The 16,965-nt window shown below is 49.3% G+C and overlaps 1 protein-coding gene across 1 annotated transcript in view; it reads left to right on the top strand.

The window, feature by feature from the left end:
* The first annotated feature begins 4,667 nt into the window (after positions 1 to 4,667).
* Positions 4,668 to 16,965, top strand: part of MED12L (mediator complex subunit 12L) — a 321,906-nt gene continuing 309,608 nt past the window's right edge. Inside the window, exons 1-2 of the mRNA XM_082625544.1 lie at positions 4,668 to 4,889; positions 5,735 to 5,951. Of these exons, the coding sequence (XP_082481670.1) occupies positions 5,853 to 5,951 (99 nt within the window). The 5' untranslated portion in view covers positions 4,668 to 4,889; positions 5,735 to 5,852. The remainder of the gene's footprint in view (positions 4,890 to 5,734; positions 5,952 to 16,965) is intronic.

Below are 16,965 nucleotides of genomic sequence, written 5' to 3' on the forward strand. Positions count from 1 at the left end.
TTAATGTCTGTGTTATTTATATTTCTCTAAGAAGCCTAAAGACTATATTAAAAATTCCATTTGGTTGGAATGTCCCCAAATGAATCCTCCACTTTTCTTTTCTATATTCTTATTCCTTCTCAAGTCATTCTCACTTTTCCTTTTTTTTCTTTTAAGAGGCTGAAAGAAAGGGGAGATTTTTTTCTTTTTTGATTCAGAAGCAGTCACAGGACAAATATACTTAAATGTAACGGAGATATAAGAAAAACTGAAAATAGGCAAGACTGCCTCTAGACAATCTGTTAGCAAAACACAGTAATACATACACCTGGACAAGCATCAGTCCCATGGGGAAAACCAGCAACTTTAATTACTTCACCTACAGGCACTACACTGAAAATTGTTTCTTTCCACTTGAGTGGAAGCATGCAATATGCCAGAGTGAGCTGTCGGGAGTTTCGCTTCTCTTATACCAGACCTGTCTTCCGAGGTTCACTTTTATAGGTGTTATGTAAATGATAATTAATACTTGTAGCACACTGACAATAATGAGCGTAGGTTGGAGAGTCAGAAGGATCTAGGTTTCATCCTGGCTTTGCCACTTGCTAACTCAATGGTCTTGTGCCACTTACTTCACCTCCGGAGCCTCAAGGGCTAATCTGTAAAATAGGGATAATAGGACCATTGCTTCTGAAGGGTCAACACCCTGCTTCGGCTCCTAGCCATTCTCTACTCTCATTTTCTGAAATCTGCTCAGCAAATATGATTGTGTCTCTGTCTTTCACCCAAGAAATGTTATTCCTCACCTCAAGCCTCATGAAAAGAGCTTTGAGGGGACCTCTGGCCTGGGCATTTAACATCTGTCTGCTGCAGTTTGTAAGAACCTGAGGAAGTGGTCTCTGACCCAGACTTGAGATATTTCAAGGCAAAGAACTGTAGCTTGCAGAATGTGTCCATGGGGGCAAGGAGATAAGGCTGGTGAGAAGATGCCTGCCCTGGAGTATGTACAGGCAAAGGACATCTGTGTATTTCCTCAGACCAAATGTAGGGAGAGAAAGCCAGCCGTGAGCTATCTTAAAGGGACTTTGTCCAAGAACACAAAAGAGGTCCCAACTATGAGGGACTTCTTGTACAATTTTGAAAACCAAGGCTTGCAGAAGGAAGAGAAGCAGCTAGGGAGGTTCCTGTTGCTGAGGGATCTTTAAGGAGTCCTTGGATGTGATGCAAGAAAAAGGGTCACACTCCTTTTTATAACCCCCAAAAGGAGCCCTAGAGATTTAGCTTCATACTTGGGGGATAAAGTCCTCTATGCTGTAAATGGTCTGCAATTCCTCCTTCTCTGGCCACATTTCAGTGCCTTTCCCTCACCAGCTGTCCTAAACTTCCTCAGGTACCTGAACTCATCTCTTCTTGCTAGGCTGGGGCCTCTCTGGGGAGCCTCTGGTGTTCTCTGGTCAATTCATGCTCTATGCAAACTTTTCCCAGGCCCGGGGAGGGGAGAGTCATTAGACAGGTAAAGATAAGATGTCCCTTATAGGAACAGTAGCAAATGAGACACATTATTCGACAAGAATCTGTGCCTATCTGCTGTGTTAACCGGCACTGTGAAGGAAATTCAAGCACGGCAGAGACCCTGTGGCTTTATGTTAAGCCGTGTTAATTGGCCTTAGTGAGCTTAAAAGACTAGCTCTGGAATGGAAGGAGAGTAAGGGGGTATGGTGGGGGTGGGAAGAAGACTGTTCTGTGTGGCAAGTTTGAAAGCATGCCAATAAATGATGAGGTATTAAAAGAAGAGAATGACCACTTCTGGGAATATATCCAAAGGAAATGAAAACACTGTCTTGAAAAGGTATCTGTAGTCCCATGTTCACAGCAGCACTATTTACGGTATCCAAGACATGGAAACAGCCTAAGTGTTCATTAATGGACGAATGGATAAAGGTGTTGTGGAATATTATTCAGCCATTAAAAAATGAGGAAATCCTACCATTTGTGACCATATGGATGGACCTTGAAGAACTATGCTAAGTGAGATAAATCAGACAGAAAAAGACAAACACTGCATGATCTCACTTATATGTGGAATCTAGAAACAAAATCAAAACAAAACCAAACTCATAGAAAAAGAGATCGGACTTGTGATTACCAGAAACAGAGGATGGGGGATGGGGGAATGGAGGAAGGTGGCCAAAATATGCAAACCTCTAGTTATAAGATAAATAAGTACTAGGGATGTAATGTACCACGTGATGCTATAGTTAACGCTGCTCTATTATACATAGGAAAGTTGTTAAGAGAGTAAATCATCAGAGTTCTCATCACAAAAAGAATTTTTTCCCTCTTTTCTTTCCTTTTTATTGTATCTATATGAAAAGATGGATGTCAGCTGAACCTATTGCAGTAATCATTTCACAATATATGTAAGTTGAAGCATCATGCTGTATGCCTTAAACTTGCACAGTGATAGATGTCAATTATTTTTCAATAAGCCTGATGAAAAAGAAATCAAATAAGTGCTTAGGGTACTGTAAGAACCAAAGGATGATTTTGTGCCTCAAGAGTTTGGGGTGGGCTTCATACAGGAGTCCAGACTCTAAGGACTGTCCTTAGGTGGCTATGAGAAAATGAAGGGTCTGGGAATTTCATATTGGAAATAGGAGTGAGAGCTAACTGGGGCGAGGGATTAAGGAGAAAAAGTTGGATTGGTAGATGGCAGTAGATTGTGAAGAGTGCAAATGTCAGGCTGAGGGGACCAAACACCCTTGGGAAGTCCATGTAGTGAAAAGATGATTTTTGAGGAAGTGTCTCAGCAAACTAAAGCTGTCACTCTTTTTTTTTTTTTTTTTTTTTTTAAATGTTGAGAGGGCCAAAGCATCCATGCCAGACCGTCTCAAAACAAGGGAAGGAACTAAGAAGGGAGACCAACAGGGAGAGAACTCTTCCTTTCCCTTTTACCCAAGCACTAGGGACACATTATGAATTCGTTTTGATTTTAAATTTTTTATGGTTAGATACAATTTTGAGTGCTTCAAAAGTTTTTCCTTTGTGGAAGCCAGTTGGAGGCTGTCACCTAGATACTGCAAGGGAAGAATTTAGGTTACATCTCCCAACCAGATTAGCGTGTCAGCACAGGGATCCCCAAAGTATAGTACCACCAGTGATCTACCCAGCCACACACCTACTCACCCACTCACACACCCAGTCACCCGTCCCACCAGCCAACAAACATTTTTTGAGCGCCCACCATATGCCAGGTTCCATGCTGTGTACCTAAGTTGCAACAGTGAACAGCACTGTTCTCTCCAGTGTATTAGGGGCAGGGGAGATTAAACAAGAATGGCAAAACTTTTCTAATTGTCATAGATGGGAGATGAGTACTTGCGGGTTCATTATGCCATTTCTTCTGCATTTTGGTATGTTTGATAATTTTCCTAACGAAGTTAGACAACTGTCCTGTTTCTCAAGCAAGGAAGCTAGATTTGACAGATACCTATATCCCAAGGGCAAATTCAGCCTTGAAGTTACACCCAAGGTATTAGTGGAAGAGAAGTCCTTGGGGGAGGGTGGTCAGGAAATGCCTCTTGGTGGAAGTAACTGTTCTCTAAAAGTACTTGCTCAGATTGAGTAAAGAATCCAAAAACTACGGGCCTGACTTGGCCTCAGCTGCTTTGGGGAGTGCTATAGGTCAGAGTCAAGAGTTAAGAACTAGCCTATCACATTGCGATGGCTTATCTACCCCCCTGCCCCCCTTGCTTAAAGTCAGCAGAGGTAAGTAGATGGATAATCAGATTTAGCCAGCATCTCCTGAGCACCTACTATGTGCCTGGCGCTATACAAAGGCTTTGGGTTAGATTCTGCTAGCACCATCTTATGGAGGATGGAATAGGAGTCAGAGAGTTCCTCAAGGTATGGGGAACCTGACCCTGTCAGGCAAGGGCAGTTCAGGAACCCACTCCTTCCAATTCCAAGTCGTGGAGAATAAATCAGAAACATGGGATCAGGCAGAGTTTGCTTCGCGACTTTGAGCAAGTCACCGGGCCTTCCTAAGCTGACTCGATTTCTCTATCTATAAAAAGGGTACAGTAAAACCTTGTAAGTTTTGTTTTGTTTTGTTTTTTTAAAGGACCAGAGACCTTTACTGTCAAGATCCTGGCATGAAGCGAGGGCTCCATAGATGGCAGCCATCATTCCTGGCCAAGCCCGGGCGCATCCTCCCGCGGGGTCCCTCGGGACAGACCGGGCCCGCCTCCGCGGCTCCTGTCTCGCAGGGCTCGCGGCAGGTGGCCCAGCATCTGGGTGCCCACGCCCCAAAGCGAGCGGGGAACGCAGGAGGATTGGAGCACCGAGGTCTCCCCTGGAGGATTCTCCCCCGCCCGGCGCAGGTGAGGTTTCCGGCTCAGGCCACGGGGACAGCGACCTTAACAGAGGTCGAGGCGGACAGCGCAGCCCGCGGCCGGGAGAGGGGTCCAGGGGGCGCCCCCTCCCTCGCCCAGATACACCACAGGGCCAGCCCCGGCGCCCGGGCCCGCGGGCTGCGCGCTCTGCAGCTGCGAAAACCCGGAGAGGCGGATCGGAGCGCGCTCGCAGCCAACTCCTCCGCGGTCCGGCCGCCGAGCTGGGCATGCTCAGTGCGGCCGCCGCGCCGCCGTCCGCCAACTCGGAAGCTTGCGCTCCCCGGCCTCGGGGGCGAGAACGCCGGCGGCGGCGAGCCGGCGTCGCCCGCCGCCCCCAGACAGTGGCAAACTTCGCGGCGTCCCCGGAGCTCGCCCGGCCGAGACTGATACCTTACAAATCAGATCAAATCCAGTCGCCTCCCCCCGCCCCCCCATCCCAACCCGAATCGTGGAGGCTGCGGCCGCCAAAGTGCCGCCGCGGCTGGCGGCCCCTGACCACTAGCCGGGGACCAACAGGTAAACTGTTGGGGGCGGGGGGAGGTGGAAGGAGCGCGGCCGGGGGGGGCGGGGGGTTGGAGGAGCCCGAGATGCCCGCGGGCTAGCTACCCCCGTCGGCACTCGCTGCCAACCCTCCTCACCACCCCCACTTCCCCAGCCCCTGGAGGGGCAGCAAAGGGTTAAACCGGCCCCGAGCCACCGTGAACACGGCCCCCTCCACCCGCTGCGACCGCTAGCAGCGCGCCTCGGCGCCTGCCCGGAGCCGCCGAGGGGACCGGAGCCGCGGATGCGCCACCGGAGCCCGGCGGGCGTCTAGGAGGCACCGGCCGCTTCCCCACCGTCCGCATCCCTGTCTCCCCCATCCCCTCCAGGCCTGTCCCCCTCCTTCCCAACCGGGTCCGCGCCCAGGTGGCGGGGTCTGCGGGGCGCGTGGCGGCGGGGGAAGGGTCCCTGCTGTAGAAGAGGGGGCGGGGGCGGGCCGCTCCGCAGTCTCTTCCTCGGGTAGGCGGGCCACCCTCGCCTAGGGCAAGCACTCGAGCCACCTGCCTGGGGCGCCAAGAAAAGTTTTTTTCCCCCCGCCCCGTGCCCCTCCCCCACCCCATCCTGCGCCCAGCTGGGGTGGGTTTAGGTCCATTGGTGAAAAAAGTCACACGTTCCCATCAGCTGCTCCTCCCCCTGGGTGCAGGGTGGTGGGGAACAGGAGGCAGGCGCCTCGGAGGACCCAGGCGGACCTCCAGCCCCTCCGTTGGCGGTGCGTCCCGGGGCTCCAGCGCAGCAGGGTGCCCGCCGAAGGCTGCCCCCCTCAGTGCGTGTCTGCGTGCCGGGCAGCGGCAGCATCCAACCTGCTTTATTCCTGCCTGCAGCGCCACACGAGCGAGGAGGGGGAGAGGGAGTCTGTCTGCAAAGTGCTGCTCCCTGGTGCTCAGAGGCGGCTGCTCCAGCTCCAACTCTCATTCATTTCGCCGGTTAACATGAGAGATCATGGCCGCCTTCGGGCTTCTCAGCTATGAGCAGAGACCGCTGAAACGCCCCCGGCTCGGGCCGCCGGACGTCTACCCGCAGGACCCCAAGCAGAAGGAGGTAAGGGCGCCGGCGGCCTCCCCGGCAACTGGGGCCGCGCTCCGCAGCGCTGACCCGGGGCCAAGTTGGCCCAGCGGGCATCGCCGGCGCTGCGGGGGAAGGGTGGGCAGGGGGACTGGCGGCGGGGGCCGGGCTGGGGGGCTGGGGGACCCCCGGCGGTGGAGACCGAGCGTCTGTCAGTCCCCGCGCGCCACGGGGGCGCTCGCTCTCCGGTTGCCGGGTCGCTTCCCCGTTACCGGGCCTTGCACGGCGCAGCCGGGCGCTTCACCCGGTTCTTCCCTGCGGAAACCCTCCAGCTCCCTCTCCCCGGCTTTTGCCTGCTTTATTTTTCTCCCCGCCGCTTCGGTAAAGCCTCGTAAACTTTTTGGAAAATGTTGGAATGCAGTGCATCCGACACAGGTCTTGGGTTTTACGCCAGCCGAGCAGGGGCGGCTGTGGGTGGGGTGGCGGAAGACCTTTTCTGTTAAAATTTTCCAGTTTGGAGTGGAAGTCGTTTTTGTCCAGGTGATGAATATTTAGCTCTTGCAACGTACTTCTGTCTCCCCTCTCCCCTTTAAAAATCAATATAAAAGGGAAACTGATTTTCATCCCTAGAGGCGATTGGCTTAATTGCTGGAGGCTGTTTTGTATATGTAAAGGCAGTCAGGTTACCTTGGAAGGGAATAGGTCCTGGGATTGCTTGTTTCTTTGAATGAAATTAATTGGAGGAACCTTGACTCTTGCACTAGATACACTCGCTTCGATGGCTGGAGTAACCGTGGTATTTTGAAGCCTTGTATATGTTTGTTAGTAGTTAACAAGTAATTATGTAACAACTCTCCAGTTATAATGATCACCCCTGGCTACGCAATTTGCCCAGGGATTTGCTTTTTTTGTTGCTGTTGTTAAGATCACCTGCTACCCAGCTGTGCTTTCTGAGTTTGCCAGCTGCAGCCCACCCATCCACTGTTGTCTTCAGCTAAACATGAAGTGAGAGCACATTTCAAAACTTCTCTTTCTGGGAACCTAAAAACCTTCTATTAAAAGTTTACAGGCCTACTGACATCCCAGAAGGGGCTTTGTAAAGAAGGCCAGGAGGGTCCTTAAGGCTTCCCTTTTGATGAATGTATCTATCTCAATCATAAAGGAAGAATGCTTGTTCTGGTTAAACTGTTTTGTTAATAATGTTTCTGAAAGATAAGGAGTGAGGACTCCATTTAGAGGTTTAGCATATTAAACGTGTTCGAACATCCGTGGAGTAATTCACATCGAAGCTTGGAAGGTTTTACAGGTGGTTCTCAGCCGAGGCTTCACATGAGGATAGGAGTTTGATGAGATTTTGCAGATTTCTTCCTACTCATTTCTCTCCCTGCTGCTGCGCCCCAGAATAAAGTTAATTGTTACAGACGAAACAACAAACACGAACAACCAAGTGTAGAGAAAGTTAATAACTTAAACATTTGTGGCAGAAAATTCTTAAAGTTTTGGTGGGGACAGGGACATTGGGTGATCTTTATCATCTTGTAATCAATGTCTTTTGTCACGTCTTTCCAGAGGGCAGCACAATTGATAGCCTCTCCCCAGTTAAGGGATGGGGGCCTGGGATGCCTTGTGGGGTTATTTAACATTTATTCCTCAGGTGGACACTCATTCAGGGTTGGGGCCTCTATGATTCTGGAAAAAAATACTTTTGGATTTTAGGGTCTTTAGGACATTTTATGGAACTCTAAAACTGGAAGTGACCTTAGAGCCTGCTTTTTGTAACTTCCTTTGGACAAAGTGAAACCGAGGCCCAGGAGAGCGTACCTGACTTAAGGTGTGTGGGGAATCGGCAGAGAAGTTGGATGACCAAAACAGTATCTTATGTCAAGACCAGTACTGTGCTAAGGATGATTTATGCTAAATTGTGTTGTCCTGGTATTATTCCCTTTCCCCAGAGGCAACCAACATTTTATCCCTCTGGAGCACAGTCAGAGTTATGTGTGGCTGTAGCCAGATTTGAATACAACATGGAACAGGTGTTGGCTGTTCTTGGGCGGTGCCGTGGTGAGCAGTGTTTCACAAGCTTCAGTTATTTATGCGTCGCCTCAAGATTTCTCCCCTATCCCTCTATCACCTGTACTTTTATTCTAATGTTTAACTTTTAGGGAACTTTTTCTGTTTCTTAGGCAGTAATACACAAGAAGTCATGGATTTGATGTGATATATATATATATATATAAATTCATATCAAATCACGTATATATCTCATTTAAAATTTTTATTTATTTAATGTTACATACACACATATATGATTATTCATATTGAAACAAGACCATAAGTATTAAAACTTTAAAAAGTTCATCTAAAACCACTGGTGTATTCCATCAGAGAGACCTGTCCCACACTGTGGGAAATGCTGATTTAACGGAGGAAGTGTGAGCTTCCAAGTTAGGCAGACCTGGATTTGGATTCTGGTTCAGCCTCTTTGCATTTGTGTGGCCTTGGGCAAGCCGCATCACTTCTCATTTGTAAATTAGTATCATTGTGCTGTTTAGAAAAATTTGAGAACCCTGGTTCTAAATGCATTACATTTTTGTGAGGAAAAACCCTCCACCTGGTAAAGCTATTCTTATTACTGGAGCTGCAGCTTTTACTGCTGTTAACCCGGGCTAATAGTGTTCTGGAAAATAGCTCCCTGGGGACAGGATGGGACCCTTGAATGAAGACCTCCTGTAGAGAAGTGGGGGTGGGGTGGGGGGGACTGGAAGCTTTAACCTGCTTGATCGATGGAGTCTATTCATTTGAGAGCTTGCTGTGCCTCAGCGCTCCGCAGGACTTTAGTATATCTTGTGTTATAATACTTTACCCTCTGTCCTCAAGCCTTGAAAATAGGGCACCAGAAAACTGTGAGTTCTCCTTGATTCCTCCTTCACCCTTACACCCCATAATACACCTGTCAGCGCATCTTGTCCCATCCATTTCCCAAATATATTTCCAGTCCATCCGCCACTCCCCAGTTTCACCTCACCGCTCACCAGTTTCCACTTCCTTTCTGCTTCCGTCTGACTTTTCTCTGCCCCAGGGCTCTTACACGTGCTACTCTGCCTGACTGGACCCCTGTCTGCCTTTCCACCCGCACCATTCCACCCTGCTCTCATCACCGAATCCTGTGGTTAGGAGGGTAGGTGGACTCTGGAGCCAGTGTGCTTGGTTTTGAATCCTGGCTCTGCTGTTTACATATACTCCTTATTCTCCCTGTGCCTCAATATCCCCTCTTGTAGAGTCGGGGTGAGACTACTACCTGCTCCTTAGGGCTGTTGGAAGATGATATGGATAGTAAACATAAAACACTTAGACCAGAGTACGGCATGGATTCAACACGCAAATATTTGCTGTTTTAAACTACCGTCAGGCCTGCTTCTTCATCATTCAGGTCTCAGCCCAGCGGCCTCCTCAGAGGCCTTTCTAGTATAAGTAGATAATTTGTAATTATGTATTTATTTGCATGTTTCCCCCAGCCCCCCGTTAATGGGTCAGAAACGAGGGCAGGGATGAGAGCTGTTTAGGAACCCCTGAAGTAGCTGGCACCTAGTGCAGTTAGTCCCTAGGATGCTGGGGGCATGGGTACTTGTAGGAATTTATAAATGAGAGTGGGAATGAATGAATAAAGAGAAATCTGGTGACTGAGGGGTGTTAGGGAAAGTCTAGGTTAAGGCAGAAATTATCCTTGCTGTCTACTTTGGAGGCTACAAGGCTGAAAGCAGAATTAAACTCTAGAAGTAGAAAGGAAGAGAAGTTTTACTTCCAGGGTAGAAGAGGCCTAAGTAGCTGAATAGTCAATGTTTTTAGGAAATCAAATTAGTTAGAAAAGTAGGTTGGGGCAATAGTGAGATTTCTAGGCATGAGGGGCCATAGAACCCCGCCAGTAGGGTCCAGAGGGGAGGATGGCTTGGTGTGCAGTGCAGAGGCTGCCCAAGGACAAGTAGAACGTGATTTGGGAGGGTATGGGGGTGGGGATGGCTGCATGCGGATAATGTGTCACTAGACACACCTGTAGGGCTTGTTAAAAACAGATGGCTGAGTTTTTCAGATTCAGTAGGGCTGAGGTGGGACCCCATAATTTGCATTTCTAACAAGATCCTGGTGATTTAATGCTGCTGGTCCAGGGCCCCACTTTGAGATACTAACCTAGAGAGAAGGTGGCATCCAATTCTGCAGGGGCTGGAGAGCTCTTCCCAACCCAGGCAGGGCAGGGTTAGACATCTCTGTGGCCGAAGTTGCAGTAGTTGGGTCTAGCAGCCAGCTCAGCCAGGGTATGGTGGGCTTTCCCCAGAAGTTGTTCCCTCTCTTAGATCTAAGGGAACGAGTCAAAAAGTCTCAGCCCCCCTCCAATGGCTTTCCGTGACACTTGGCATAAAACTCAAACTCCCTACTGAATTAGGCCTTCGAGGCCCCGCCCATCTGCCCCTTGGTCACTTCCACAACCACTGCCTGTAGCCAGACCACCTGGCTTTGCGGTCAGGCTCCATCACTTACTGCCTGTTTTTTTGGTTTTGTTTTTTGTTTTTTTTGCGGTACGCGGGCCTCTCACTGTTGTGGCCTCTCCCGTTGCGGAGCACAGGCTCCGGACGCGCAGGCTCAGCAGCCATGGCTCACGGGCCCAGCCGCTCCGCGGCACGTGGGATCTTCCCGGACCGGGGCACGAACCTGCGTCCCCTGCATCGGCAGGTGGACTCTCAACCACTGCGCCACCAAGGAAGCCCCCTACTGCCTGTTTTGACTCAGATATGACCTGTGGAATGGGGAGGTTCCTACTTATTTGTTCCTACTTCACGGCGTTGCTGGGAAGATAAAATGAGATTTGAATGGTGCCTGGCACGCAAATGGTGCTTAGTACAGGTCAGCTACTCTTAGTATAACCCCTCCCTTGTTAAATGATCCCGGGGCTTCCTTATACTTGTAACATCCGCAAGACCCTGTCCCTTGGAGATCTGGCCCCCTCCTGATTTGCTTAGCCGCCTCCTGGCTGTGTGGTGGGACCACCGGCCACCTCTCTCCTAGCAGGCCCAGCTCCTTAGTGTTCAGGTTCTTGTCCCTTGCTGCCCCGAGGTCTTGTCTCCTGTCATTTACTTATAGAGACTAGCTGGCAAGGAGGCCTTTTTTGTAACCCATCTTCTCTTATCCTTGTTAGTTCATTATTTTGTGTTCCTATGTTTTGTGGTGCTTGTCACTTTCAGAAAGTCCCTTATTAGGATCTTTATCCTCTCCCTGGTCTTCGTTCCACACTAGGATGTAAGCTGCAGGACAGCAGGGGCTTGTGTGTGGCGTCCACAGTTGTGAACTGCCTAGTGCCTGGGAAGAGACTGGGTGCTCAGTAAATAGTTCTCGAAGAAATGAATAAAATGCAGACAGAACTCTTAACGAGCAGTTATGAGTATTTATAACTCTTAACTGTCCCAATGCTTGTTTTATTTTGGTAACGCCTGTTTTCTGTTAGCATCTAAAACCCTTAAAGCATTAAATGCTTGTTTTAGTGACAGCTGGGGAGGTTGGGGGGAGGGGCGGTGAAAATTTGTTTCTTAACCATCTCTGAGAGGGGGGATGTTGATGAAGTTGCCCGGGATGAGAGGACAGGTTGACCAGTTGCTTGGGGCACCAAAAGACAGAGGTGAGATGAATTGGCTGGTCCCGGGGCCCCATCATAGACCTCCCTGAATAGCAGTGTTTGGGAGGGGCCTCTGTGTATTTAACTTATTCCTCCCGAGACTCTTAGGCCAGAACCAGTGTAAAAAGCACTGGGTCAGAGGCCCTGCTTGTTCCACTGCTCACAGGAGTGTTGCCACAAAAACTCTGTGGCGGAGGAACTCAGGTGGCTGTCATTTCTCAGGGACTGCCAATACCTGCAGCAGCATTGTCAAAGATGCTCCTTAAAAATGCCGCCATAATGCGCCCGCCTCCACCCCAGACCTGCTGAGTCAGAATTTCTGGGAAGGAGGTTGAGGAATTTGCATTTTAAACACGTTTTCTGGGTGATTCCCAAACACATGAAGTTTTGAAAGCCACTGCTTTAGTTTGTGTCTTTACCTGTAGAGACCGTTGTGAGCCAGACCCCCCCTTATTCCTACCTGCTCCCCACTATTTGATGTGTTGGAGTCTTTAGACAAATACACTATTCAAAGTGTTAGTATAGCGCAAATGCATTTAGCTACTGTCCCCCCTGAAGTTCTGTTCTAATACCCATGGTTCCCAGCATAGGCTTGTTTTCTGTCAGCTGTACCTGGTTTATGGCAGACTAGAATTCCATGCCTTGGGCTTGAAATATCCACAGCTCCCTTCTGTGTCTCCTTTAATGAGGTTCTGAACCCCAGCTGTGAGGCTTCTTGACAGACTAGGCAGGAATTAGAGAAGGTAGAGGGATCCATAAGAAGAGTGAGCATGATTACAGGTTCCCTTCCCCAGTGTTCTCTGAGCAGTGATGAAAGGAGCTGGTGGACTAAGCCTGGAGAAGGGCTGACCTCAGAGTCTGAGTGGGGAAGGCCAGGCAGGAGAGAAATCCAAGGGAAGTGTGGAGGGAGGCGCCTACCTCCTACACATTCCAGTCTGAGAAGGGAACATGGAAATGCTTGGACTTCTCATAGTTTTTAGAGGATTTCTGAAGTTGGGTGATGGCAACAAGGGAGTTCATGACACAGTCCTCTCTATTTCTCTGTTTTGGAAAATTTACATTCAAAAGAAGAGTGTTGGGCTTCCCTGGTGGCGCAGTGGTTGAGAGTCCACCTGCCGATGCAGGGGACACGGGTTCGTGCCCCGGTCCGGGAAGATCCCACATGCCGCGGAGCAGCTGGGCCCGTGGGCCATGGCCGCTGAGCCTGCGCGTCCGGAGCCTGTGCTCCGCAACGGGAGAGAGGAGGGGCCACAACAGTGAGAGGCCCGCGTACCGCAAAAAAAAAAAAAAAGAAGAAGAAGAGTGTCATTATGTTACCCAATATCATGATTTCTACTTTAAAGATACATGTCTACGTAATCTGGAGGGATTATCACCCACATGTAGACAGCTGTTCTCTTCTGAGGATGGGTGTAGGGATGACTTTCATTTTCTTTCTTGTCCTAATCTGTGTGCTCCACTGTAACAATAAATGTGCAGTGCCAGCGTCATTGGAGGAAGCAGCTTCATGATGAGTAGGTAACTTTGACTGGGTTTACTGGAGTGCATCTTTGCTGTTGGTTCCAAGCCAAGTTAGAGCCCCTTTAGCTGAGAGGTTTAGGCAGAGGGATCTTGCGGGTGTAGGTATGGGCACTTGTGACCTGTCCAAGCTGGGATGAGGTTGGGTTAGGGCTGTTCTGTCAGCATTCCAACCCTGCCACTTAAGCTGTGTGATTTGGGGTGCTGTGTCATTCTCCTCACCTATGAGCTGGAGAGAATAATACCTAGCCATCTAGAGTGTTTTGAATGGGGAAGGAGCATTGTAAACTTAATTTTTTACCAAATGTTGAGGTTTCAATTCAGTGGTAGCAGCTGATTATTAAAATTTCAGGAATTTTGTGAGCTGGTTAATATCATGCTGGTGACTTGAAATTTGGCATCGGGGGAGTATTTACACCAAGGAAATTGGCAAATGCTACGCATTAGGGGTTTTTGTTTTGTTTTAGTCCTTTTGAAAGCTGGTTGTTAAGCATTTCCCCACACGGTGCTGGGTATGGTTGTATGTGCCAGATGCCTTGTTGGCTACTTTAGCATCATTCTTATCCCTGTTTCCCCTACTTGCTTCCCACCAAAAAAAAAAAAATTTTTTTTAAAGCCGGATCCCCACTTTCTTAGCCTCTCTTGCAGCTTGGGGTGAGCGTATAACTGAATTCTGGCTGAAGGGATTTAATAGAAATCTGCTTTGTGACTTTTTGGAGAAGAATATTTTTCCTTGCTGAAAAAAGTACAGGCAAGGGAGAGAGTGCCTTCTCTTAATGCCCGGATAGCTCCTTAGCTCCCTATCTTTGGAAAATTAATAAGAGGATATGATGGTTGGAGCTAGGCCACCTGTCTTGTTACCGTGAGGCAGGGAGCCTATGGATGAAGAGTGGAGGTGATTCAGTGGCTTTATGAAATTGTCAAGCTACTGAACTGACCGTGACCACCTCTCCCTGGACTTCTTGTTAAGTAAACCAGAGGTGTCCACATGGTTTAAACCATTGTTGGACCAGTTGTCAATTTCTGGTGTCTGAAAGCATTCTAAGGTTGTCATGGTACTTCCCAATTATATTTTGTCCCCCTCAAACCGTCACAGCATGAGCCTTTTTTCCCAGAGAATATACATTCCCAGAACTCTCCTAGTCTCTGGCTTCACGAGTACGGCAAGAGACAAAGATCACCTGCATCTTGTCTGTCCGGTGCTTAATTCTGCAGAGTGCCTATCAGAAGCTGAGGGGATGTGGAGATGGCTCCTTTATTTGTTTCCATTTCTGGCAGAAAGAGTTTTGGTGGGAAGGGAGGGAGATCCCTATTGAGTTTTGTTTGGAGAGGGAGATTCTGTGGGTCTGTACCACTCTGGGGGGAAACCAGATGTGTTTAGAGCTAGAAGGGAGCTTAGAGATAGGTTGCTCTCACTTTCCTCATTCAATACAAGTGGAAGTTGAGTCCCAGAGAGGTTAAAGTGACTCGTTAAGGCAGATCTTGGCCAAGCACTTGTGTGCCCTGATTTGTTCTTGCAGCTTTACTTGGCCTCCCCTCTGTACACAGCCTCCGCTTCTGGTAAACACCCTTGTGTTGCCCTGGCAATGAGAACTACTCTGCATTTTAGGGCACCCAGTGCCTCTGTGAGAGCTGGGGACTGTTCAGCTAGCCATTTATTTGATCTTCTCAGAGCTTGCCAGAACCTTGTGTGGTGTCTCCTGAGCAGAGGGAAGAATACTCTGGAAGCTCGGGCACTCTTGTCATCCTGTTTTTTGGTGGAAGCTTCTCAGCCCTGTCCATGGCCTCTGGTGCAGATAGCTCTGGCACTGGCCTTTGTGGGCTGTGTTGGGGATTGAGCCTGTCTAGTTTTCATTTTCTTGGTTGAGAGTCTCCTTTATTTATGGGTAGCTCTCTTGGAGATACAAACACACAAGCTGTACCAGTTGCCCACTTCCAGGGAGTGACACTTATACATGGCATTCTGTATACAAAGGGATCCCCCTTAGTTATGAAATGCTCGGGCATGAGAAGAGGAGAAAAATTTCAGCCCCTGGGTTTTATTTTCCATGTTCCGAAGGAAGCATGACTATATGTATGCATGCCAAACGGATTCTGTCATTCAGTCACTATTGAGGACAGGGCCTAAGACTTGTATTTCCTCCTCTGTCTCTGGCTTTGAGCACAGTGCCTGGACCAAACCTCGGACTCAAAACGTCTTTTACGAATGAAAGTGTAAACAAATGCTGAGCGCATTGGATATGGTCCTGGGTCCCCAAAGGTTTCAATACAGAGCCGCGGTTTTCATCTGGGGTGACCCCCTGTGGACACTGGCAGTGTGTGGAGACATTTTGGGTTGTTCCAGTTATGGGTGCCTGTGTGTGTGTGGGTGCCTGTGTGTGCGTGCCTGCGTGCGTGTGTTAACTGCTACTGGCATCTGGTAGGCAGAAGTCAGGGGACATCACTAACACCCTCCAGTACTTCAGACAGTCCTCACAACAAAGGCTTATCTGGACTCAAACGTCAGTGGTTCCCAGGTTGAGAAACCCTGGTCTGGAGGGAGTGACAGGCCTGTAAATACGGGATACAGTGTTTCACGTGTTATTCGAGGGGAATGTACAAAGTGCTGTGGAGACAAGCGGCAGTGATCCGCTTTTTGACGGGACCTGGTAGAGGAGGAGATTTTGAGCCTTGGACTTGGAGGGTGCGTAGCCGTGGCGGGGGCTGAGGGTGTGGTGTGAAGCGCCACAGGCCAGGAAGAACGTGGGCTGTGCTGTGAGCCTGAGGTGAGGTGTGGTGTGGGGCGTGCAGGGGGCACCCGGGTCAGAGTGGGAGGGAGAGGTCAAGTTATGGGGTCCTTTGTGTGCTGTGTGGAGGCCACGAGGTGGCCGTTCAAGGGTGTTACGGGAGTGAGATTTAAGATGACTAAGGGTCTCAGTTTGAAGGGACGGTGCTTCTGGGGGTCACACTGAGGCAGAAAGACTGACGAGCTCGGTGGTCCCTCACGTTCCAGGCCTGGGGGTGGGGGGGTGGATTAGGTTTTCGTGGCTGCCACAACAAGGTACCACAAATCAGGTGGCCTAGAACGATGGAAATGTATTCTCTCGCAGCTCTGGAGGCCGGCTGTCTGAAGGGAGCGTCGGTGGCCTTATACTCCTCTGGAGCTCTAGGGGAGAGCGTTTCCTTTCTGCACCCAGCCTCCGGTGGCTCCGGGCATCCCTTGGCCTCTTTGTGACCACATCTGTCTCACTTCCGCCTCCGTCTTCACATGGCCTTCTCTGTGTGTCTGTTCTTCTCTGGGTGTGCCTGATAAGGACACTTGTTATTGGATTTAGGGCCCACTTGGATAACACAGGATGATCTCATCTCAAGATCTTTAACTTAATTACATCTGCAACGACACTTTTTCCTTTTTTTTCTTTTCCAATTTTTTTTTTGGAGTATATTTGCTTTAAAGTGTTGTGTTAGTTTCTGCTGTACAGCAAAGTGCATCAGCTATACGTATACGTCAATCCCCCCCTTTGTTGGATTTCCTTCCCGTTTAGGTCACCACAGAGCAGAGAGTAGAGTTGCCTGTGCCATGCAGTAGGTTCTCGTTAGTTATTTACTTTATATCAAGGCATAGTAGTGTATATATAAAGACCCTTTTTCCGAATAAGTAACACCCACAGGTTCCAGGATTTGATTGGGATGTCTCTTGTGGGTCCTTGTGGCCTCGTGAGCTTGGGAAGAAAGAGTAGGAGAGAATTTAGGAGAAGGGTCGTTGGGGCGGCAGAACTGGCAAAATGGATGTGTTTGGTGAGAGGGCCGAACGCGTACAAGGCTCTACCCACGTTTTTAGCTCAGGCCAGTGGCTCCCAAACTTTCTGATCTTAGGACCCCTTTATAATA

This window comes from Mesoplodon mirus (genome assembly GCF_964341445.2).
Source record: "Mesoplodon mirus genome assembly, chromosome: 6".
Taxonomy (NCBI): domain Eukaryota; kingdom Metazoa; phylum Chordata; class Mammalia; order Artiodactyla; family Ziphiidae; genus Mesoplodon; species Mesoplodon mirus.